The 25,903-nt window shown below is 31.6% G+C and overlaps 3 protein-coding genes across 4 annotated transcripts in view; 1 reads left to right on the forward strand and 2 right to left on the reverse strand.

Moving 5' to 3' along the window:
- Positions 1-138: 138 nt before the first annotated feature.
- LOC141452409 (protein cereblon-like) lies at positions 139-2,653 on the forward strand. The gene is made up of 5 exons (XM_074124524.1): positions 139-350; positions 468-670; positions 899-981; positions 1,062-1,159; positions 2,266-2,653. Exons 1-5 carry the CDS (start codon positions 257-259, stop codon positions 2,310-2,312), a joined length of 525 nt encoding a protein of 174 aa, XP_073980625.1. The 5' UTR covers positions 139-256; the 3' UTR covers positions 2,313-2,653.
- Positions 2,654-5,617: 2,964 nt separating this feature from the next.
- nac (GDP-fucose transporter nac) lies at positions 5,618-7,403 on the reverse strand. The gene has a single exon (XM_074124518.1). It carries the CDS (start codon positions 7,208-7,210, stop codon positions 6,224-6,226), a length of 987 nt encoding a protein of 328 aa, XP_073980619.1. The 5' UTR covers positions 7,211-7,403; the 3' UTR covers positions 5,618-6,223.
- Positions 7,404-11,671: 4,268 nt separating this feature from the next.
- Positions 11,672-25,903, reverse strand: part of Glut4EF (Glucose transporter 4 enhancer factor) — a 235,360-nt gene continuing 221,128 nt past the window's right edge. Inside the window, exons 5-8 of one of the 2 annotated variants that reach the window (XM_074124515.1) lie at positions 22,812-22,906; positions 21,583-21,725; positions 18,292-18,401; positions 11,672-17,315 (exon numbers count right to left, since the gene is read on the reverse strand). In XM_074124515.1, coding sequence (XP_073980616.1) covers positions 17,133-17,315; positions 18,292-18,401; positions 21,583-21,725; positions 22,812-22,906 — 531 coding nt within the window. In that variant the 3' untranslated portion in view covers positions 11,672-17,132. Of the gene's footprint in view, positions 17,316-18,291; positions 18,402-21,308; positions 21,470-21,582; positions 21,726-22,811; positions 22,907-25,903 lie in introns of those variants that run through there. The other variant, XR_012457389.1, reaches the window with a different exon arrangement.

A 25,903-nucleotide genomic window follows, 5' to 3' on the forward strand; every position in this document is an offset into this window, starting at 1 on the left:
GAGTGATGAATGATTATAACAATCAGTGTAAATTAGTTTTTTAATTACACTTAATTTCGTAATAAGATAGTATCGATTGTATTTTTTGATTGAAATTTCGATTTCATTCAATTTTTATGCTCTAGATCAAAATAGGATATGTCGCGTCATATGATTGGTTGATTAGTTTCATATATTTGTGGAGGTTTTGTGTTTGGTTTAGACGTGTGCATTGTGTCTATTCATTTTTCCAGAAGGAGATACATGTTATTGATTAATGACTGGCATAAACGTATACATCTTTAGTTTTTGGATTTTCTGGGCATCGTCAATTGAAAGCACCGAAGAAGAAACTGTAAAAAAGTCAACAGGTGAGAGTGAGCTAATGGTCAACAGATTGGTGTTTTGTGTTTGTTCGATTTATTTACTTTTTTCTAGTGCTACGCATCATTAAATCATGAATATTATTTATTTTTCGCATTATTCAGATTTCCTACTTTGTCGCTACTGTGGATTTAATGTTGCTCCTGCTTCAACATTAGTAAATTTAAAAAGTCCAGCTGCTGAGGAAATATATAACCAGTCCTTATTTGGTTTGGATAATGTTGAAGTTCAGTCTCTGAAAAATCCATTAGGAATTCAGTTTAATATTGTTACGGCAAGAGGTGGTACTTGCGTAGCTACATCAAAGGTATTATCTATATTTTATTTATTCTAATGTATGTTCTTAATTTAAATAAAGGTTTAAGGAGAAGAGTAGGGCATGTAATAGTATAACGGTTTGCTTAAAAGACTCCGAACTAAATTAAAATCTTGCCGAATTGCCTAAGTATTGTCAATTATCTTAGCTCTAAGAGTTGCTTATAGCCCTTAATATTATTCAGATTTTCTTATTAGCGACGTAACATTTTTGTTTTAGAGGTGGCAAGTTGATCATTCTTGGTTTCCAGGACATGCATGGAAATCTTGTTCGTGCTCTAGGTGTTCAAGACATATCGGCTGGTATGTATTTATTATTTACATAGACATCAAACATTAATGTGAAAAGTATAAAACTAAAAAGTGTATTTTTTTTTTCTAAGGATCTTCGAGCCATTAGCAACTGCACATTACGATAGGGTATACGCGTCTCTAAATGGATTTTATGCGTATGTTTTAGAAAACGTTATTAGTGAAGCTTGTGAGTATACCTTTTATTATTTCTTCTTACTATGTAGAAAGTGAAAGGAAGTCCAAAATAGTTCTGCATTCCATGTCCGCTTTTTGTTATCCCTTGAATCCTTACTTAATAACAAAATATGTTGCATGACTATCGATTGTTCTCACAAACTAAGAAGGGACATAGCTTCATTTGATTTCAGTAGCCTTAAGGAAGAAAAATCACTTTACCTCTACTTTTCTACTTATTTATGGATAAGTGCCGAGTAATACATTGCATTGAGGAAGCCTGTTTGTAGTTAAAACTGCTTTGGAAATCCAATGTGAGTAGCTGTTTAAAGGAGCTTCAGCCCATTTAGAAGTTTTCGCAAGTGATAGTATCGAAAAACTTACCGATAGCATCGGAGAAGAAATACTCTATTTTCCTATTTTCTTAACAAATACCTAGAAGTTCTTTTTCCTTGAGATTGTATCTCTTTGTTCTTAATATGACTCATTTGGACGCTATGTATCTTAATGAAACTAGGATAGCGCAAAGTGTGAACTTACTTTATTATTTCGCTACCTCGGCTCCCACTTTGACGAAGAATCGTTACATATTCCAGTTTCATCGAGCAGTCTACACTTGGTATCCGCTATAGAATAAGAGGTCCTGGAAGGTCACCTTTTATCAACAGTTACGGAAGCAATCGCAAATACAGAAAGTTCGGGGTGGGTGTGGTCTACTAGTTATGAAGCGTGTTTTTGTAAATAGGAGTTCTAATTCTGCTTATTTGTTGGAAAAAAAAAAAATGTTTTGTTAGTAAAGTATGTCGTTCCGCTCCCGTCCGCGATAAATAATTAATAGTTGGATGAAAAATTACTTTACTTTTTTTACTTACTAATAAGTTTCATAAAATAAGTAATTTATGAACAAATTAATATATTTTGTGATTTGTATCTTAATTTTTATACTTTTCTAAAGTCGATTCAATCAAATTTTATGTGCGCTGTAGCCTAACTTCAGCGGGCAAACTTTCGTATAAATTTTGATTTTATGCTTTTACTTCTCAAATTAAACATTAAATAACCTAAATCTATTATTATAAAGTTCTCAAATTTTGCAACCTCATGATTTCAATGTTTCAGATGCTGATTCATTGCTTGTAACTCCAAAATTAAATTCATACACATGACGTTTGAAAAAGATTCAAGTGTAAACATGACGGAAGATTTAACTGATGATCAAAAACAATTTCTGGCCCAATGTGAAGCAGATTTTGCGCACAGATATAGTGAAAGAGATGATGAATACACTATAGTATTACAAATTGGTATAAGTCGTCCGCCGATTATTGAACCATGGCGTCCAAAAGGTAGTCGTAATGATCGACCGCCAAGAGATGACCGTGGCTATAAAAGGAAACGTGACGACAGTGGTGACAGAAATTCGAAAAGAAGATATTAAAAATTTATATCTTGGTTTTATATATATAGTGTATATTTATAAAAAATAAATAAGTTTTTCCAACACAGATTTACTTAGTTCTTTGCTCATTTCAAACCCATTTTTAGTTCTTTTTATTAATTATAAAGACAATTAGATTTTTGAAATCTCTAGAGCAGCCACAAGCGGTAAGACTTTTTTAACCCGTAAAAAAATGCAAAAATGTTTAAAAAATCATGTATCCTAAATAACGCATACTAACGGGCAGAACTGAAGCTGAGTTTGCTGTATAAGTGTTCCTTATTTGCTGCAAGTAAAGCGTTTATTGAAAAGAAAACGTTTTTGCTAAAGAAAGACTAAGTGTAGTGCAATCTTATTTCCACATAGTTCACCACACAAACGTGTTGGAATGATCAAAATTTACCTATTTGAGTTACCTAGGTCCTAGAAGAAGATCTACAAAAGGGTATTAGCGTATTTAACTGTCACTCAACTATTCATTTTCTGGCGGCTACACGTCCCGGAATCAAATACATCAGAATAAACCTACTATAATAAAATAAAGAAAATTTTGATTCAGATTCATTACTGAAGAACCATCTCCTTAACAAAAACTTACACTTTAAAATGTTAAGTATAAGGGTTGATTAAACGCCAAAATGCACACAAATCAGCAGGTAACCAACATTTCATTCATACTTCATTGATATTATTTAAGTAATTTTACTGCATTAACTTTTTATTAAATTTTTTAGAATTTATTAGATGTCACAGACCCTTATGCTGGCCAGTTCATTCATAATATTTTTTTATTATAATTATGATAAAATGAGTGATGAATTATTCTGAGTAGTCACATATACATGCATGTTAAAGTAGAAAAAAACAAAGTTAGAGTCGGCCACTTTTTAAATTTCAATCACGGAGGATTTAAAACAATATTTCAGTCTTGAATTCGTCTTACCGAAATATTCGTGAGCACAAATAACACAGTTAATAACAAGTAGATTATTTCTTCAATTACATTCTCAATCTAGGTATTCATCCCACAATGTTGTATGTGTAATATAAAATAAATAAGATATGCATATTTTTAGGACAGCTAATTATTTTTATATCTAATTATGTTGATATTACTCACCTTTTATTATTATATCAAAAAACTTATAATGAATGAAATGGCCTGCGACATCTAATAAATTCTAAAAAATTTAATAAAAAGTTAATGTAGTAAAATTACTTAAATAATATCAATGAAGTATGAATGAAATGTTGGTTACCTGCTGATTTGTGTGCATTTTGGCGTTTAATCAACCCTTATACTTAACATTTTAAACTGTAAGTTTTTGTTAAGGAGATTTTTGTACCTTTTGGATAGATTTATTTATAGTTTTATAGAGGGTTGCAAACAATACCATATTTACACAGCATAAACATTTATGAATATATCCTCCCTCTCCTGGCTCTGCGTATAGTTAGCCTTTAGATCCTGAAACATAAGTAACTCCGACGGACCCCTCATCCTTTCTCACCTGGGCTTGGGACCGGCTTGGCGGACTTAGTCCGTCAGTTAGTTTAGTCACATATAAAAAATAAAACTACAACGTATATATAATACAATAAAGTAAGAGCAGACCGTCGCTTTATTGTTACAAAGGGGAGCCTTAACCCTAACATCCTACCAAATTTTATCAAAATCAGGCCAAGATTTACAGAGTAATTAGTAATAATAATTTTGGAAGGGGCCTTACATAAAGGGGGCTAACTCCTCTCTCATTCGATGTACAGCGTCGAGACCCCCAAAAGGCACGTCTACATAAAATTCCGAATAATATGAAACTTCATTCATGAAAATCGGTTCACGCGTTGATAATTTGAAACGATTGCTATACTTCCCCTTAACAAGTGTAAGAGCAGACCGTCGCTTTATTGTTACAAAGGGGAGCCTTAACCCTAACATCCTACCAAATTTTATCAAAATCAGGCCAAGATTTACGGAGTAATTAGTAATAATAATTTTGGAAAGGGCCTTACATAAAGGGGGCTAACTCCTCTCTTATTCGATGTACAGCGTCGAGACCCCCAAAAGGCACATCTACATAAAATTCCGAATTGAATGACACCTCATTCATGAAAATCGGTTCGCGCGTTTAGGCGCTACGCAGTTTACAAAAAAGGTAACAACAACAATTTTTGAAAATGTTGTTTTTGCGCAATTTTCACATTGCTTTTCTCGAAAACTAATAAATCTATGTTATTACGAAAAAATTACAGTTATAAAGGAGGATTTGCACTATATTTTAAAGAAAATTTGGGAATTTTATCTTTTATAGAAAAAGAGAAAAAAAATGCCAAAGTTGGGTGTTTTTCAGCGTTACGCTTTTTCGTGCAGATCTTGACGATCAACCCTTATACAACTGTCCTACCGGACAGTTTTAATGAGAAACAGAGACAGCAACACTTAATGGTAAGGAATTACTTAAATAATGAGTAAAGATTTTGAAAGAAAGCATAAAACACCCAGAATTTTCGAACTTAAAGAATGCAAATATATTTTTTGAAAATGCAAATGTTTTACTTACACACATCCTTTGCATGGCAGTAATTTCCAATTTTATTTTCACAACTTTTTTTTGGAATAATCTTACTTAATTTAGCACCGAAAAAATAGAACAAATTTCTGAAATCCAGCAAAGCCAGTTCAGTTAGTTTTCAATAATCTTGAAAAATAAAGTAAGAATCTACTCAAATAAACATATCTAGCTAATCTATTAAGAGAGATTAAAAAACCAGAGTTTCCACCTTCACATCACATCTTTGAAAACGTTGTTAAACGTTTTTGTATAAGATGCTAAATAGTGACATTAAGTTTGATAAATCACCAAATTTATCTTAATTAAAAAAACCCTCAATTTCTCACAATTAGCCCTTTTTAATTTTTGTACGATTAAGATCCTTTTTTTTAACCTTCAAAGCTCATAAAAACTGAAACTTAAAACATAACATCAATAATAAAACTAATAGAAATGGAACAGTGTTAAATAAAACGAGAAGTAAATTTATCATAGACTACTATATTTTCATTCGATACACTTCACGGTAAAAACTATTGAACCTTACTCCTCCAAATTCTTCTTCTCATTTATCCTTGCTCTTGGTACGAAGAGTAAAAATACTTATAATTAATTCTTCTATCAGATCGTTCTAGCTTCTTCACTTAAACACATAGTTTTCACTTGAAGATTTTTTTTTAATATTGATAAATCAGTCTTTAAAATTTATGCAGAGGACCAAAGAAAGTCTCAATTAGTATTAGAAATACATTTCTTTAAATAAAAATATTCTCAGTCAAGTTCAAATGATTAAAATGTGCTGTAATTTCTGGAATGGTTCTCACTTGAACCTAGGGAGAAATAAATGACCCCGCAGATAAGTCAGGACGTTGCAGTCTTCAATCTTACAAAATTTCATAGGTAGGCAAATCATGCAACTATTACTGGATATTCCAACTTTCAAATGAAAAGTACGTCTGTTATTTACTTCTGACGTAATTAATTAAAAGCATTTAAAAAATATACATGTAGAGCCTACCTCTATTAAGTAGTATGGACTTCGGCTTAATGCAAACTTCTTAAGTTCGGTAATCCAATAAAATGCCCACTATCCAGGCTTTTGATACGAGTACATCAGCTGTAATTCCTTTTGTTTTACAGCAGTATAAGCCGCACTTCCAAATAGCACAATCATATTTGAAAACCACCACAACAGTGACTTGATTTCATCATACCAAAATGCTGCTATAATTGTCTGCACACATGCTTTAGCTGTTCCAGACACATTATGTGTTAATGGTGAGGTAACTTGTATCTGTAAAGATGTTACATAGCCTATTGAAAAACCACAAATTCCACCAATTAACATTAATGTCCAAAAATCCGATGAAAATAATTTATCATAATTCCATAAACGATCTAATTCACCATTAAGTAATATCATTGGAAGCAATAAAATACACGAATAGGCATTATTAAAAAAAGCTAGTAGCCATATGTGATTTCCTAAGGCTGGTAATACTTTTTTATTGTAAATAGAGTATAAAGAAAGGGAGAATGAAGCTAATACACCACTTATGGCTCCCTTAATTGACAAAGTCCCAGCTACACTTTCTTGATCTATTCCCATAAAAAAACCTAGTACTATTATTATACAACAAATGAAAGAATTATAAGAAACTTCCTCTTTTAAAATATAAAATGTTAATGCTACATTAAAAACTGTAGTAAGCGATCTACCTATATAATAGTATGTAACATCAGCAAACTTCAGACACAACGTATTGAAGATTATCATCCCATCAAAGAATAGAGTAACTGGTAGAACAAGTTTTATAGAATGTAAAGCGAATGGAGAACCTGGTGGAAAACTGATGAGTTTAGGATATAAGCTAGACAATACCTTCATCAGTAGACAAACACCAACCGATACCAAACACTGAAACCATACCACAAAAAACGGAGCATCCAAATCAATAATTTTACTGCTTAGTAGACTTTTATTAACGAATACTGTTGCCATAGAAATAATCCAATATAAGGCAACTACTAGAGTGATATGTAAATGTTTTAAAATAAGTGCATTTGATACCATTATTATTGTTAGCTTATAATGTTCCAATTGTCTCAATTTTGCACAGATTAATCACAGTGAGTCAAAACAACCAGTTTAAGGATTTCTCAAACATTAATAGTATGAATTTTGTTAAAACTATGGTCTCCACAACACTCATTCTTCCAACTGCTCAGCTTGTGATTCAGACATGGAATGTAAGGAAGGTTATTTCACTGTTAACTCATATCAGAAAACATCTTTTACAAAAGCGCGGTAATTTCAAAAATGTTTGTTTCTAAAAAAAAAAGAACAAAATAAGTGTAGACTATTGCTTTTACGAGAAAGGCTGGTGCGAACACTCACGTGACTTTTTCGTATTCCAATGGTCCGATTATAAATTCACAATTATCTTTAAACGTCCATTTCTGTCAAATAAAAATAAATATTGATGAGGAGACAGTTCATTACAGGCACTAAGTCAGTTTTAATCATACTGCATTCAATACCAGCCGTTAAGGCAAAGCCCCCTTGAACTTTATTTGGAAAAAATAAGGCACTTACGTTGATAAAAGTAGTTTACCAAGTACATTAAAACCGCTTAAGATTATTCAGAGAAAATTCAAAATACTTAATAATCCGTTCAGTAAGTTGATTTCCGATTATACGATTTTTTTTTTTTATTGCAGCTTTGCTTTTATCGTTCTTCCGACATAATAAATGTGGCGAAGAGTTAATTTTTCTGAGAGTAAGCTTTAGAATGAAGCTCGTAGATCGGAGCACCCCAATGGAGTTTTCCTTGATAACGATTCCAATGATTTTCCTTTATTTTTGTTTTTCTTTCTTAGCCTTATGGTCATTTCTCATTAGCCTTCTGCAGAGGTTTGTTTTTATGTAGTGGGGTGGTTTGTCTATCAGTTGTATAGTTTTAAAGTCATTTAACGTGTGGTTGCGTGAAAGTTATATTTTAATTTTATTAGCCCTAATGTAGTCATATAAGTGTGGGTAAGTCAGTAAAGTGTTTAAGTTGACCAGAAGTGGGCAGTTCGTCTGTAATATTACCTTCCACAGCTGATCCCTACCTTTTTCATTCTTACTGTAGGCCAACATTATCGGCTTCGGCCAAGGAGGGAAAGTTGATTTTCCTTTAACTTTGTATATTCCTCTTTTCATTTTTCTAGGAATGGTACATTAATGGGAGGAATGGCAGTTAGCTTTCCTCTATCAAAAATGCCCAATTTAGTAATAATTGTAGATCCTACCTCCCACGTTGGACCTTAGCCAATCACCTCTATCTCCCATTTTTTCAGGAATCATCCTCGAAATTATCTACAATTTCATTCTGGGACTTCCTTTGCACGAACATCTTTCTGAGGACGTCTTCTACCTGGAATAGAGTTTAAAGCTTTCCGTTTAATCGGACCCAAAGTAAATAACAAACAACAAAATATTTTTGAAAAATTTATTTAAACCCTACGAGTAAAAAATACAATCAATAACTCCAACATTTTTGTTTTGTTTACTTATATCAACAAAACTGGGCAGGAAAAAAGTTTTTTGGAGGAAAGCGAAAAAAAATCTAATTTTCTTACCAAAAAGTTCGTTAACAACGCAGCCATTTACAATATTTTTTTTTTACATATTTTTTAATGAAAGGATTTTTAATTACTTTTTTATAAAAATAAATACTTTGAAATACACAGTAAGAATAAATACTATATAATAAATATATTTATATATGTATATGTATATAATAATATATTACAAAGCTTAATTCAATTTTAAAAAATAATAAAGACACCGAAAAAATAAAATTTATGAAAATAAAATTACTAATTTTAATAAATTTTACACAAAAAATTATGTAAGTTAATATTTTTGTTTCAATTTTTCGATTATTATTAACTTCTTAAAGAAACATGAATGGCAGTCAAAAAAAATAAAATAAAATAGCAGCCATTTATTTGATTAAGATAATATGATTGTTTTTAGAACTTTTTAGGTCTAAAATATTCTCGATTAAAAAAAAAAATAATAATAACATAAAGCTCGTTATTTACACTTTTTTACGATGACTTATTTATTTGGAGGTAGTACAAAGTTATCTTTTTTTTTATTTTTTGTATTTTATTTTAATTTTTTTTTTTTACTTTTTTTAAGGAGTAAAAGGGAATTAACTGGGAATTAAAACCTAAAAAATGTATTAATAAACTCACATCTTCACTACAAAATTAAAAAGCAAAAAAAAAAAAGAAAAAAGAAAACTAAACCCAAAAGAGAAATATTTGAAAGACATGTTGGCATATAATTTGGATTTTGTGGTATTAGCTTCTTTCGTTTTGTTGGATAAATAAAAAAAAAGAACACATATATATAAATATATATTACAATAACAAAATTGAATATATTAACATAAACCATAATAAAACGAAATCAATAATAAGAATAATCAAAATGATTATTATCAAGTTCGGCAGCTCTAATGACCAAATTGTCACATCACCGAAGGAGAAGGAGGAAATAAAAAAATAATGGAAAAAAATTAACAAGTAAATACAATATGAGACAAGAACTTAGTGAATCTTAGATATTTTTTTGAAATGCTTGCTTGGAGCGATGGGTAAATTGATTTCTTTGGAATTTAAACATGGTTTAATTTGATTAGAATGACTGGCACTTTTTTTTCTTTTTTTTGGCATTAAGTCTAAGATAGAAAAAAAGTTATAACATGGTGCTTAATGAAGAAAATGTTTCAAGACTATTCTTTTGGAAGAAAAGAAAATGAATAGAAAAGATGATAGAAAAAGATGGAAATTTCGGAAAAGGATATCAATTATTGGAAGGTAAATGTAGGTTTTCAATAATTTAAGGGATAAAATCTAGTTCATAACATACTTCTTCAAAGATGATGCCAACCCTGCAGGTACCCAGGCTAACAATACAAATAAACTTGTATTGAAATTTCACCCAACACTCACAGGTCATGAAGAATGTGTGGGGGTGTAAGAAATCTCGTTATGAATTTTAGCAAAGTTTTGGTAAATTTCAAATAGCAAGCACTAACTGTTTAATAGTAGGTCTGTCAGAGGAGATCCTGTGAAAGTTTGTTAAAGAGAAGAAACGGCACTGCGAAAGGCAGTTCAGCACTCCAGACTAGCTTTGCTCAGAAATCCCTTTCCAGACTCTTAAGTACAGTCAAACAAATAGGAATGAAGGGATGTTCCAACTAGAGAAAGCATCAACAGTTCCTCTGGTAACACTTGCGATAGCCTACGTTTCATTTACATTTTTTTATGGAATATTATTAGAAGACATCAATTTTTTTTTTCCACATATTTTAAGAGTTTTTCAGAATGCATCTATGCCTCTAGATAGTTTTTATCTTCTGGAGAAAGGCCAGTACTTGGTAGCAGTTTCTAAACGCTTAACTTATTGCATACATTTCGGACAAGCATGGACTTATCCTAGAGAGATTATAAAAAAAACCTTGAAAATACTTTTGCCAACCTTCTGGTAAAATAATTTAATTGGTAAAAACTAATCAGCAATTATCATCCAAAGCAAGTCACCAAAAATATCCAAGCAATAATATCTTATTTTGACATTTTCCAGCCCATTGGAGGATTAAAAAGAAATTTTCTACCTGGAAACAACAATTTAGAAGATTATTTTAAAATAAAGATGTCTAAATCTATGTATTATACATAATTAGAAGGCCTACCCTAACTTTTTTTTTTTTATAACTTTCTCTTTAAACAAATAATCCCAATTCATATTTTGTAATAATTCTTAAAACTAATATTACATAAACACTTAAAAAATACTGTACTTATTTTATCTCTTTCATAGAATACATTATAAAGTCATGTCTAATTCTTATTATCATTTTCTTATTACAAAAAAGAACTTCTTTATTATTAAATATTCACTTACAACATCTACGTTAATGTTTCTTTTTAATATATTTTCCTTTTATCTATATATGTATAGAAAAAAATATGTTTGCTATAAAATGATTTTATTTCATTTTTATAATTAAAAAAATCACGAATTTCTATTGCATAGCCAAATTAGCTTTTACAACGATCTCAATAGAAGCAGTAGCAAATACAAATGTCTCTTATTTACCATCTAATTACTAAAAAAATTATTTGTTTAAAATATATTTGTATAAATGTATACATAAACATTGAACTTATTTATTTTTACAATAATTATTGTATATAAATGTTTTATTTTATAAAGTTTTATATAAATTTATGTTAGAAATATTCTTATAAAATATTATAGCATCTCTTGTTTTATTGTTTTTACTTTGATAACATCCAATACTCTATTATTTTATTTTTGTTTTTAAATCTAAACAATATTTATGTAATAAACATAAATAAATATCAATTTGTGGTATCTCTCTACTGAAAAAATCTGAACTGGTGCATTCTTTAATTTTCTAATAGAAATGAACAGGAAATTAATGAGAAAAGGAAATGAGTTTGGCAGGAATTTAAAATGGAAATAAATCTCTGTAGAATGGTAAATAAAAATTAGGATGATGAATGCCAAAGTTACAGGAAGAGGAATGAACAAAACTGAAACAAAGTCTGGAAGAAGTAAGTTGTGGATGACTGTGAAGGCCACTAGAATGAAGAAGTTGATTTTTAGAAAGCACCAGTTAATAAAATAAAAAGTTAAGTAAAAACACAAGTTATGACATAAAAGAGAACTGACCATTAAAGAGAATCATAAAGTAAAACTTACTGATGATGGGCAGCTGTGGAGTTAATGCAAGTAATGGGCAATTTTCGGTCCAAGGCTCGTGTGGAAGCTTTACAAGATAAGAAAACAATTTATTGGCTTCTCTCCTTAAGTTGAGCTTGGTAGAGAGTTTTTTTGAAGGGTTTTAATGAAATAAATAATCCAGAAAAGCAAGTAATTCCATTAATAATTAAATATCAAAAAAAGAAAATTTTCATCTTTAAAAAACTTTTTCTTTTTACAGAATACTTGCATCCCAGCATTTGGTTTTCTGCATTGAATTAAAGCAATAACCAAAATTGATTTGGTTGACCTATTATAAACCTGTTTTCACGCTATGTCAACCCTTAATCATTTAAAAGTACTAGGTATTGCTTTTAAAGTAAGTGCTATATTAGTCTCTGGTCTTGCAAGCTAATATTAATGCAAATACGAAGAACGAGATACAGTCTTTCCGACTTACAATAGCACAACAGCACGCAGGTTGTCCTGGTATCAGACAGATTTCTGGATTTTCATCCATCATCAAAGGTTGGTGGATTGGTCAGTTTGGTAAAGAGATTTTGACTTCATTTATAAAGTTTCAGAATCTCCTTCAATTCTAATCTCTTACCATTATCACACACATGTTTGTCACTACCATTAAATTTTTCGAAATACCTGCTGCAAAGAATTAAGCAAATCTTTAGCAAATTCCAGCATAAAAATGTAATATGCATTCAGGAAATGATATTAAAGCATTCATAATGCACATTATAAGATCTATTATTGGCTAAATATAGAAGACAGTATTTTTTTGTCAGAATGCAAAAAATAAAATCTGTAAATTATGTGATTGATAACAATGGAAAACTAAATGTTACGGTGAGCATCAAGTTAACACATTTAAACCCCATGAGAGCTTTGACATTAGTAAATTTCTAAACAATTAAAATTTAATGATCTTAAGAACTATTTCATGTCATAACCAGCAAAATAAATGAATAAATAAATAACATTTTTAGTTTGAGTTTTTTTTAACTTTTATGTAAGTATATAAAGAGGCAATTTATAAAAACAAAAATACGTAAAAATATTGAATATTGTGCGTAATAACATGTCTACATTCATGATAGGTATATATATAAATATATATTTTTTTCAATTAAAAATTTGCAGTCTATATAATAATTATTGCACGGCACCCAAAACTTTAATATATATATGTATATTTTTTTTCAATCAGGCTCCTACATCTGTGATTAAATACTTTACCAGACAATCTTATTTTTTGCTAATCTTTTTTTTTTTTGTATTGCTTTTAATTTACTTTTATTTATTAAAACGATAAACTAGAATTATTTACTCAATGATTTTGTTTAAAATATAAAAGATGAAAGATTATTTCATCATTGATTTTTTTTTTTTTTATAATCTCTGCTTGATTACTACAGGACAGCTTTTTATTCTTTTATTTCAGAAAACTTTCAATCCTGAAGGAATTCTTTTGTTTTTACTTCAAGTCAAAAGCTTTTGCGCAAAATTTTAAAATGCAATTTTACTGAATCAATAAGACGTATTATTTAATCAATGTAAGAAGCTTGTTTTAAATAGATAAGTATGGTTCACATATTGATTTAAAAGTAAATGATGATTTGAGCTTGTCACAAAAAAAAAAAAAAAAATTATAATTGGTCACTTCATGATTATTTTTTGTTAAAACAACTAATGGTATTCCTTAAAATAATATCTAAATATAACTTTAATCAAAGAAGCAATAAATTAAATAAGTGTATATTTATAAAATGCTTCTTTTTTTTTCTCTTGGTATCTGTTGAACATATATTTTTCTCAATAATTATTGTTTTCTCTATTAATTGAATACAAATGTTTATTGCTTATTTTGAATTTTAATTGTTAATACACTCCACTGAAGATTTTTTTTTTTGTACAAAAAAGAACAACCTGATTATAAATTGTTTCGATTTTTTTTAAGGCAAGAGTTAATAGAAACACTAATCTTAAAAAAAAAATGAAATACCTCGCAAAATTTCCCTTATCTTGGCCATAACAAATAGAATCTCCACCAATGGCAAAAAGTGAAAGCAAATACATATCATGGATAACGACCAGAGTATAGGATAGGCATATCAATGAGGATGCTGTGTGACATCTTCAGATCAGCTAAGATGGACACATAAAGAAGAAAAAGAACTGCACGCTTATGTTTTGCTTTGATCAACAGTACACTGTCGCAGAAGAAGCTATATTCTCAATTAACCGTGCCGAAGATTAGATGACTGGTGGTAGATCGCTAGACTAAATCATTGTACATTAATACTAAAATAGGGTTCAAAGGTAGTTCAAAGAATAGTTTTAATGCTGGCGCTGTAAACACATCAGCCAGTAAAAGTGAAATGGAAAAAAGCTAGACTGATAATGTTAAAATGAATTTAACATTTGAACAATGGTCACTGGCCTGGTTAGCAGAAGGCAGAACAACTTATCTAAGAGTTGGCTCAATTTTGTTAGTAGCAATAACGAAGAAGTTTCTTTGCTCAGATAAGAGTTACTGATTCTGCCTTCATTTACGAAACAAAGAAGGACGAAACAAGCACTGTTAGTGGACCAGGAGAAAGAACTAGAGAGGGATACCTCTACTCTTTATTTCCATCTAGAATCTCTTTTCAATTAAGCTCGGTTATAGTAACGTCACAAATAATCTGGATGTTCTCGTTTTGTAAATTTCAGTGTGTAGCACATTTGCTTCAAAATAATACCCTTTAAAATTAAACAAGAAATAAAAAAAAATCTTATAATTATGTATTATCTACAAAATATAATTCTTAACTTTTTAATGGTTCCCACTGTAATTTGTTAATTAATGTTTGTTAACTAATTACTAATTAAATAATGATTATGTATATGTATATTTTTTTGTTCAATAAGATTTAATGGACACAAATTAATGATTTGAAACAAAGAAGAATTATATACAAATTTTTTATGAAAGAAACTAAAAATAATTAATTAAAAATTTGTTGGTTACTTTTCCACGGAAAATAAAAGTTAATAAATATGAGAAATATATTCAGCTTAATTTTCCATCTTACTAAAAAGAGAAAACTTTTCAAAAAGTTTTCTGAAAACAAAATAGTACATTAAAAAACAAATTATTAATAAAAATAAAGATTAAAAAAGAAAATTTATATAAATGGATTTGGCAATAAATAGGCCAAATAATCTTTTTTCTTTCTTTTGAGATCATAATTTTTTTTATCAATATATAAAAAGGCCAGCGCTAATTCTTTGTTTAAATAAAATAAATTTAAATTATGTATTTGTGAGCATGAGATTTTTTTAAAATTTAATTTTATTAATTGGACGTTTAAAATTAAAGTTTTTAAAAAACTTCTTCTTTTTTTTCAAATACAAGTATTCAAGAAATTAGGAAAATTTGAGGAACTTAATATTTTACTTTTTCACGTATACTTTTACAGCTTTTTCCCTTTATTTTCTGACCAGTATTTGGATTTTCATGTACTTTAAGATAAATATTGGTTCATTAGGAAATCAAGTTAAATTACCAAAGAACGAAGGACGAAATCTGTTCTCTATTTTGCCTTCTAGAATCTCTTTTTTTTTCAATTAAGCTCAGTTTTTATTCACACTCCACTCAATGGCCTATGAACGAGACCCTAAATATGCAGTTTAAAAGTAACTGAGTAATTGCTACCTCCTCGAATGACCGCAATTAAGGAATGAACACCAAATAGGAGGAGTCCTGGTTGTTAAAAAATTCAACTAAAATAATTTTTTATCCATTTACCTAAAATAAAGTACCTTAGGTTTGTAGGGTAAGGATAACCGATCGAGTAGCTCAACAAGTTCAGTTATCTAGTCCCGTACCTTATGGAGACAATGGATTTAGAGTTAAGTGCCTGAATAGGAATAGTTTGGAGTATCACTGGAAACGAGCTCTAAAGATTTAAGTTTTTCCAGGAGTAAAGCCAGATATTGTACTACAATGCCCAACTTCTATCAACGACCCGTGGTAAAATATTGTCCATATTTCCAAAGCGGTACATATAAATAAGTTAGGAAACAGCCTGAAACTTAGTTATATCGTGATGTACTCTCAGTGGAGTAACGAAATAGCACTCAATTTGGAGGCTGCAGTACGCCTGAGTTTGGAGGCTATTCCTTGGCAATCATCTAATGAACCCAGAGCCTCTTAAAAATGGCTTAAAAAAAAAAAAATCCTGGAACTGGTCAGAACATTTAGGAGAAGTATTGATGCAATTCAACCCATTTTGGACATTTTCAAGAACCTAAATTTCAACTAATAAAGTTACTTAATAAAAAAAAAATTTAATTCAGCACAATAAAGCCTTTTCTTTAGAAGAAGAGAGCCATTCCTTCTTTTAGAAATTGTTATGAATGTCTTTTTAATATTTATTTTGTAACTTCTTTTGTTTTTTTAAATTATGAGCTACCATATTTTTTTTTTTAGGGAGCAATTTCACCTTTTTTTCCTTTTTAAAGAAAATTTAGAGACTTATTTACAATTTGAGAACACAAAAGTAAAATAATAATAATAGTTCGAAAACAACAAAATAGATTAAAACAAATTAAAAAATAATAATGATGAAATTCGGCCATTAAACTCCTGTTTTTGAATAATACATATTATATTCCCAGAGGAGATATTCATTTAAAATACAGAGCCGATTATAATAAACAATTATGGTAACTCACCATTAAAATATTATTATTTTTGTAACTTCATTTTAAAATGTAGGCAGTGTTAGCACAATCCATTTTTTTTTCTTCTCTTTTCTAACTCCAGTTACATAATTTCATTTGTAAGGTGCTTTTCCACAAAGTTATATATTATATATATATATATATATATATATTACATTAAATTATATCCCACTGATTACCCAATAAATATTCATTTAAAAATAAAAAAGGAAATATATATATATTTTTTTCAACAACTTATTTTATACTTTTATTTTTGTTTTTCCTTTTTACGTCTGGTGCTTTTCCAAGGGGGAAAAATAATCGATATATTTGGGGTTTCAAAATATATTATTGTTCGGTGATTTTTTTTTTAGTTTTCTTATCTATTAGATACTTAAACAAATTATTTTCTGAGGGGGCAGGAGGTGTGGATATAAATATATATATATATTTTAATATATATAAAGAGATTTTTGTCTGTTTAATCACCAAAACGAGTGCAAGCTTTCTTCCATTTGCACTGGGTACACCATAATTCTCGATGTTCCATGCCGTACACTTTACGACATTTTTTTGTATCACCTCTGACCCTACGACTGGGACTGCTCGGCAGTTTGGCAATAGGTGCTGATACTGATAATTTTATCTGTTTTTGGCTGGAACTCTGAAAATTTAAAAAAAAAAAAACAAGAGTTAAGAATCATTTATTAATAAAATAAGTATTAATCACAAAGAACTCCTATCCTATACACAGGGTGTCCCCAAGCTATATGGATAACGACTTTTTCTCGGAAACTAAGATAGCTAGAAAAAAACTAAAAAATACGTGTCCCCTTAGTTTTTTGTTAGAAATTCAAATTTAATTTGTAAATTTTTTCGGTGCTTCCAGAAGCGAGATACAGGCACCAGCTTCATTTCTTCAAATGGGAAGGTGCGGTTTTTATTACAGAAATAGATTCCTCTATTTTTTTTTTAAGAAAAATTTACTTGAACGGTTTTTTTTCTGTGAGCGATGTTTTACAAGTTATGAATAAAAACATGATTCTTATAAGAAATTTCAAAATGATAATATTATAACGGCTTTTTGATTGAATAAGAAGAAAAGTACTATTTTATTATAAATTTTACTCCTCATTAATATTACAGATCATGCTCGAACTGGCCTCCAACATTAGAGATGCGTAGACATGCTCTTTCCTGCCAATGGGGGAAAATTATTTAAAATTATTGAACATTAATTTTCCGGTTTCATACCTCTGCATGAATGGAGCATTCTGAAGTGAACGACGACCTTGATGAGGAATTATAAAGAAGTGTTGTACTAGATATGTTGTGAATCAGTTGAGTGGAGTTTTGTGTATTGAGAGGAATATTTAGATCAGAGTGTATTGTGTGATTGGAGACGTAGAAGGGAGAGGCAACTATTGATCTTACAATTTTAGACTGTAAGGTTTGAAGTCGGTTGATCTTACGATTTTTTGGCAATTCCGAAGAGTTGTATTCCGTACGTCCATATTGAGGCTACAAAAGCTTTATAGATGTAATTCTCTTTCGTTCGTCAGGGTCAGTTTTGTCGTCTATTTTTCTATTTTAATTTTCTAAAAGAAATTAAATATGTTTAGAGATAAAGTAATACTTACTGGAGAAATAGTAGCAGATACAGGCCAACTAAAGTTTGTCTTCGGTATAGAGATCGGACCTGCTACCTGTGACATATTTCCTTGTCCAAATGACCTTTGGTACTCAGGATCTAGAAGGGCAAATGAAAACCAAGTTTTAGCTTGTAACATTAAAATAATTTATGCCTGATAGAATGTGTAATTAAAATTAAATTTGTGATAAAATATTTTAATAAAAGTTCCATTCTGAAAAAAAAAATCCTGAGTTACAATATTAAAAAATTAAAACCACTGAATATTGATCAGTAAAAGTTGATTTTAACAATTTACTAATGAAATTTGTATCACCAACTACACTGCCTTAATAGGCTGGAACAAGCTACAACAAACAATAGCTTTGTATCAACAAAACCTCTGAGTATGACTGATTTGTGATTGTACAGATCACAAAGCAGTAAAATATCAGTTTAAAACGCTAACTCTGTACAATCACAACAAACTATTATAGTTCTGATGCACAAATCTATTACCTAGAATTTGAAAATTAGAACAATGTATGTTCTTATCCTTTGGAAGGTTCACCTACCTCTTGTTCTGTCGTCAACTCAAACTGGACATCGATCATTATGGTCATTACCTTCCTCAAGTGTTTTCTTGCATCTCTTCTCTTGTCCTCCTCCATTCCTTGGGTTCGATGTCTACTGTAATTTATTCCTTATTATATATTAGGTTGTTGACACTGAAGTGGTATCTTGGACTTCTAATTAAGCATTTCTTTCTGCATGGTCAGCTTTCCTGAACATCTTCACCTCTGCTTCATAGTATCCATCTTCTTCTGTAACAGTCTATTTTTCTAACTCATTTTGGCGCAAAGTCTATAACGATATTTTTGGCCATTTTATGTTCTCAATTTTGTAAGAATCCAAACAAACAGTCCATTTACCAGATTTTTTTTTCTAGTTTGGAGACTGACTTCTTTGGCTCGTTACAGGGAAATTTAGAGCACCAACCTTTTACTTCCATGTATTTAAATTGAGCGGATGATTTTATTTATCTAATCTTCTAATGGAGTGATTATAAGCAAATATTCCAATGTACGTCTTTTTATTTATAGTCCACATCGCTTATATTCATCACCCAATCCATTTATGCATCATGCAGGCAATAACAGTGTGCTTTTTAAGTTGGGTAGGCTATAGCGCGGAGTGAATTTTAAATTTTAGATCAAACTTCAAACGAACTATTCGGAATATCAGACTTTATCGTGGTCATTAATTATACGTCATGAGAACACAGAAGTCTCTCTCTCTGGAGGAACTTCCTTTAAAATTTTAATTCTGCGGAGAAGTCTAAATAATTTAATTTTCATTTTAAACCTGCCTATAAAGCTTAAATTTAAATCTCAAACTGTGAAAAAAAAGTACAACTAATGCAGCGGATACGCTTGTCTGGAATTGAAAAAAGGAATTTTCAACTGGACTGTATAACAGAACATTTAATAAAGTTTTACCAATAACAAGCAAGCTCTATCAACAACCACCTAGCCGACAAATATCGAAGGCAGCCGACAGACTACTTTTCAAACAGTAATCACAACAACTGGTAAGGACAACTACGCAACTGCAAACAGCTGGAAAGACTAGCAGCAATCTTTCGTTATAATCGTTTAACGTTCAGGTCTCCTTATCATTCGCAGAGTCGGCAATTAAAAAAATATAGTAGGTAACAATAAAGGGATAATAAATTGAAGCAATATTTTTTCCCCAACCCCCCAAAAAAAACAAATTTTTGGGTAGGCTCAGCTTTTGAGCTTGATAGGAAGCTACGTCACGGCAAAAAGTTGGCTGGCGACATGCCTATGGGCGCCTTCAGGTGAGGAGAAAGAGTAAATATCCAATCTTTATCTTCCTCATAACCCGCACAATCAACTCACTCACTCTTCGTGCCTAATCAACATTCTTCACAGGGAGTAGAACATAAAAAAATAATCACTAAGAATCAATAAACAATAATCAGTCTTCACATAATTGTATGCAAGAAAGGCCGTCTAGAAAGTTACATTTTTAAAAAAAGAAGAAAAGAATGTAATTTTGTCTACCTAAATAATGTACTTTTTATATCTACAATGTAATTACAAATGAATAAACTTTAAATTACATTCTCTACTCTATACGAACAGAATGAACCAAACTCCTCAAGATGAATGCAAATCAGAAACCGGTTAAAAATAATTGAAATTCAGACGATTAAAATACAGATTTAACCAAAATAATCTATTACAATCATTGCTATTCTAACGAATATTTCAAACGATTTTTCCGAATACTGTTTCAATTATTAGATAAAATTAAATAATTTCAGAGAGAAATCCAATGTTAGGATTCACTTTGTACTTCTGCAGAGTACCCACACTACACCATACGAAATTAGGTTTCATGCAATACAGAACTAACATTTTCACGAGATATTAGTTATCTGTTTAATAATAGTACTTATTGAATAACAAATTTACTAAAACACTGCATTTTCTTAGAGTAAATTTAATAATATCTTGCTGGTAATTATGACCAATTTCATCAAAGAATTTACTTTACATCTTTTAAGTATTAGAGCTAATCAGAAAGATATTTCTGTACTAACCTTCTAAAATCTTGAATGCTATCAAAATCAACTTGGACTATCTCAACAGCAATAGCTCTGTGTGATCAACTTACAAACGAACGAACAAGGTGTTACTGATTAACTTCAAAGTTCGACTAGCCGATGCGATTATGAAGATTTCTTCAACAGCCTTGGACAAGATACTCCATAATATTCTGGATAGCCAAGATGTATTGGTGTAAAGTGAATACTTAGTTTGATAAAATTGGCCATAAGATCCTGCCTGTAATTAACTATTTAATAAAAATGTTCGCTCGGTTCTTTTTCTTTTTTCAGGTTACCCAAAATTCACAGATGAGAGATAACCTACCAATAGGCATAAATTATAGTTTAATTAATAACATTTAAAGGTTTTTCTCCCTTCTCGATTTACCTACCATACAATGATCATTTTCATATCACACAGTTTCGGATTCACTTGATTGTCCTATTCATTAACATCACACGAACCAATTTAACAACTTCATTATAAGATTCTGTCTGATGTGAGCGGTCACTAATATTCACACTTTGTACACGAACCTTTTAATTGTCCTGCCTATAATTGTCAGCTGCCTATAACAGTTGAGCACCTATTTTACTTCAAGAAGAAGAAGAAAAAGAAAAGAAAGCTTATTAAAAATGAATTAAAAATAAAGGAATTAAAAGCACCTTCATGTGGAGGCCGCGCCATATCTCGATGGCTGAGAGTTGGAGGCGGTGAAGTGACTCCCACCTCCAGTTCTGTGTAGTAAAATTCTTCTTCATGATCATCACCTTCCATGCCTTCATCGCCGTCTCCATCGTTCTTCGGCCTACACAAAAGTAATGATTGAATTTGACGGGCATAATGTATCCTCTGAGAATTCATAAAGAAGAATTTCAAGAGCTTATTGATTCAAGTAATTACATCGGTCATAAACTTGACTGAGATAGCACTAATATAATAATAATTATCGTAGAGTATTTTACGAAGGTTTGTGCAAGAAATAAATTAAAATTAAAATAATAATTAACTTACGTTTATTAGTGGTGGCTACTTGTTAACCTTTTGGTTTTCACTCTTTTTATATTTGGAATCTTCGTTTTTTTTGTGCGTAGATTTTTGAAGAATAGGTTTATATCTATTTCTCAAAAGTGCGTAAATAATAATAAGTGACTTTTCTATAATAAGCACGTTCACTACGTAGAGGTTATAACCAGTTTTCAACAGAATATAAATAACCTTCACACATAGTAAATACCTCCATACTATATCACGGCCATCATGATGGAGGCTTATATATCCTTGCAGAAACGTTTATTTTTAATTTGTCAGTTACACAATTTACTAGTCACTGGGATCATAAAAGTTATAGCCAGTTAGTTTTAGAAGTAATATTAAATTTTTTTTAAAACAGAATTTTTTGTTTTGTGAATGTTGATTTATATTTGTTGCGACGATTGAAGCTGTTGTTTACAAGTCTATGTAGTTTGTAGTGCTTAAACTATGGACAACAACTATCTTGAAAGAAAGAGTAAATACTCTTCTCGAGAGACATGAGATCTAAGCGGAGAGCCATGAACTGGCGAAAAATTTGAAGCATTAAAGGATGTAAAAGCAAGGACGATTTCTCTCAAGGATCAGCCAGCAAACCGGGGATAAAAGTCCAGGAGGGAATGGCTATTAAAGGGCTAGGCTATAATGTTCAATAAAAAGGAATACTCAAGAGTTATAGCCTCTAGCGGCAATCAATATTAAAGGCAGGATCGTCTTACTAAGGAGTACATAGCCTTTAAGATTGTTTAGTAAATAATAAAAACAAGCTAGACGACACTAATAGCTTGTAATGTTAAACGATTTGATATTGATCTGACATCCGTAAATTCCTTTTTTATAGGCTAGAGAATTGAATACATACCCCAGATGAGCGTTTCTGACGTGAGCTTCTATTGAATGGCAAGTGGTGGTAGTGACGTGACATCCTGGCCATCTGCACTGGTAAACCAGCCTTGTCTGCAACAATACATGAATGAAATTAGCAACAGTAATTTATTGAACGCAGCTGCAAAGTATTGCAAAATTTATTTTAGAAAAGAAGTGCATTTAAAGGTTAAAATAATTTTAATTAAATAAAAGTAGACGGGAATAATTTATTTTTAAATAAATAAAAATTACTTAAAATAATCGATTTAGCAACGGGAGTTACAGAAACTAAAGAATCCGCTTTTACAAACAAATCACATCAACAAATATGTCAAATAGATAGAGCTGTACCCACCCAGTAACAAACCAACAAACGTGAAATTTTGCTGTTAGTTTTGGAATTTCCGACAGCTGCGCTTCGAATGAAAACAAAATTTACAAGCTGGTGGTTTAAGTCAGTTTGTTATTCTGGTAAATGGCTTAAACGATTGCATAATGGGGCCCAAAGGATCATCCATCTGTGCAGGTTCTACTGGATGTCCAGAGACCAGTACTTCTTGTGAGGGCAAAACCTTAAATATCGCACGATAGTTTAATAAAAATGCTAAAGAGATCCGTCTGATTAGTACTTCATTATCCGATGGTGTGTGGTAATGAACAATAATAACAATGGAAAAGAAACAAATGAGAAAAACGAGTAATTTAAAGTTAAGGAAAACCTTTTATAAATTTATAATAATTTAATTTATTAGTAACCTAAAAAGTCCCCGTCATGAATAAAATGAAAAGTAGAATACAACTCATCAAAGAGAAATGTTGAAATCAAAAAATACAGGAGAAATAAATTAATTTAGGGGAAGAGTGATTTTCCTGCAGTTAATGGATTTTTAGAGTAGGAATAATGGAAGGAATTTTAGAAAGAACCTTACAATGGTGCTTAATCCATTCAGTGAGAGGTAGATACGAGGGTCGTTTGAAAAGTCCGTGCAAAGTCAGAGAGATAGCACTACTGGCGCGTATCGAGGTTATGTTTAGTTAGTAGCATCTCTTGGAAGAACACACACCAAGTTTCAGCCAGATCGGTCTATTTCTTTGTGTTTGGCATTCGTTTGAATCGAGGAAGTCGAGTGATTTTCTCACGCTTGACCAAAAACGAAATCGTGTGAAGTGTTGCAAGGACGGTTTGCAGCTGTTCCAGAAGAATCCGCATGACTTTAAGCGTCGTTTCGTCACTGTGGATGAAACATGGATACATCACTACACTCCTGAGACCAAAGAACAAACTAAACAATGGGTTACCAAGGGGGAATCTGCGCCAAAAAAGGCGAAGACCGTTCCTGCGGCCGGAAAGATTATGGCGACTGTCTTTTGGGATTCGCAAGGAATAATCATCTTCGACTATCTGGAAAAGGGTAAAACTATTACAGGTGCATATTATTCATCGTTATTGGACCGTTTGAAAACCGAGCTGCAAGAAAAACGCCCACGATTGGCCCACAAAAAAGTCCTTTTCCATCACGACAACGCACCAGCTCACACCTCAGCAGTTGTGGTCGCAAAATTAATGGAAATAGGGTTCCAACTCGTTTCACATCCCCCCTATTCTCCAGACTTGGCTCCCTCGGACTACTATTTGTTCCCCAATATGAAGAAATGGCTGGCGGGAAAAAGATTTTATTCAAACGAGGAGGTGATTGCAGAAACGATTGGCTATTTTTCAGACTTGGACAAATCCTATTATTCGGAAGGGATCAACAAACTAGAGCAGCGTTGGACGAAGTGTATAAGCCTAAAAGGAGACTATGTTGAAAAATAAAAAAGGTTTACCCCCAAAAATTAAGTAGTTTTTATTTTTGCACGGACTTTTCAAACGACCCTCGTATTTTCTGTTTTAAAATTTTAGCAACACAGACATTCCTCTTTTGTAATATTTAAGAACCATAATCTTAATCGACTTATGAAGGTGTGCCACAAAGCAATGAACGTCTCTTGATTCTGTCCGCAGCATTAAGGTGTTCACTCTTCGCCCAGCTGGTACAGTTAGGCAAACAGAGGTCCCCTTAAGTGCTGATAGACTTTTGTGGCAACACTTTCCCAATGGAATGAGCTACTCCACCATCGGTTAAGGCAGACTAACGTCGAAAACTAATTTGAAGAAATAATCAATTCTATTTGCAGAATTCTCTCTCGCGAGTAAACAACACTGAACTCTGGCCGAGAATCAGATCAGAGCAGTGGTCGTCCAAAGTCATTGAACAGTTCTTATTTTGGATATTTTGGCGATGTTTAATGAAGTTATGCAGCGTATTTATAATACTGGGGGGTAGATGGGAAGTTAAATTTAAACTAGGTCGTAGCGCAGAATCGTTTCAGCGCTGAGTTGAGAAGTAGAGGAAGTCGGCAATGTTGATGCAGCGAACTGGTGTTGTCCGTCGTATTTAGGTTGTAGAAGTAGGGCAGAACGGCAGGGCCGTCAGCTGATCAATAACAACATTGCCACGTGAGCCCACCCGGGCACCCCCCTGTGAATCAATACTCCGGGCCGGAGTTCTGCTGTAGCCCCCGTACTGCTGTAGCTGGCCCCCGACCCCTAGGAAAGCCTTGCCAAGTGCGCCCCCAAACTGCGCGTCCGCACCGCACCTTGCTTTGCCCTCCTGTCCTTCAATCCTCTCCCAATGTTACATCACATAGGGCCGGGTTTAACACTCGAGGGTGGAAATCCATGCGATGGCAAGGTGGTTATGCCCACTGTAAACAAAACAAGATCTGGCAACACTGCAGCACGCACCAAAACATGCCCGCCATTAGCAGAAACAGCAGCGGACAGGCTATCTACCACCAGCAGTACAAGTCGAGCCACTCAGGTCCCTGGGCATGTCTCTGCCCCTCCTCCTCCTCCTCTCCTACTTCCATCACCAAACCAATCATCGTCATCATCAACTTAATGGACACGATGCAGTTCTCACCATAAAACATTGACCAACAAGATTTTCGTTCAATTAAGTACAATGTACTGGACTTGTTTTCCAATAATCCATCTAATGCCATAAACCTTTATTGTGGCGTTTAGTAGATATTAGTATATTT

The sequence above is a fragment of the Rhodnius prolixus genome, unplaced genomic scaffold, assembly GCF_049639745.1.
Source record: "Rhodnius prolixus isolate KJV_2025 unplaced genomic scaffold, Rpr scaffold_3, whole genome shotgun sequence".
Classification (NCBI taxonomy): domain Eukaryota; kingdom Metazoa; phylum Arthropoda; class Insecta; order Hemiptera; family Reduviidae; genus Rhodnius; species Rhodnius prolixus.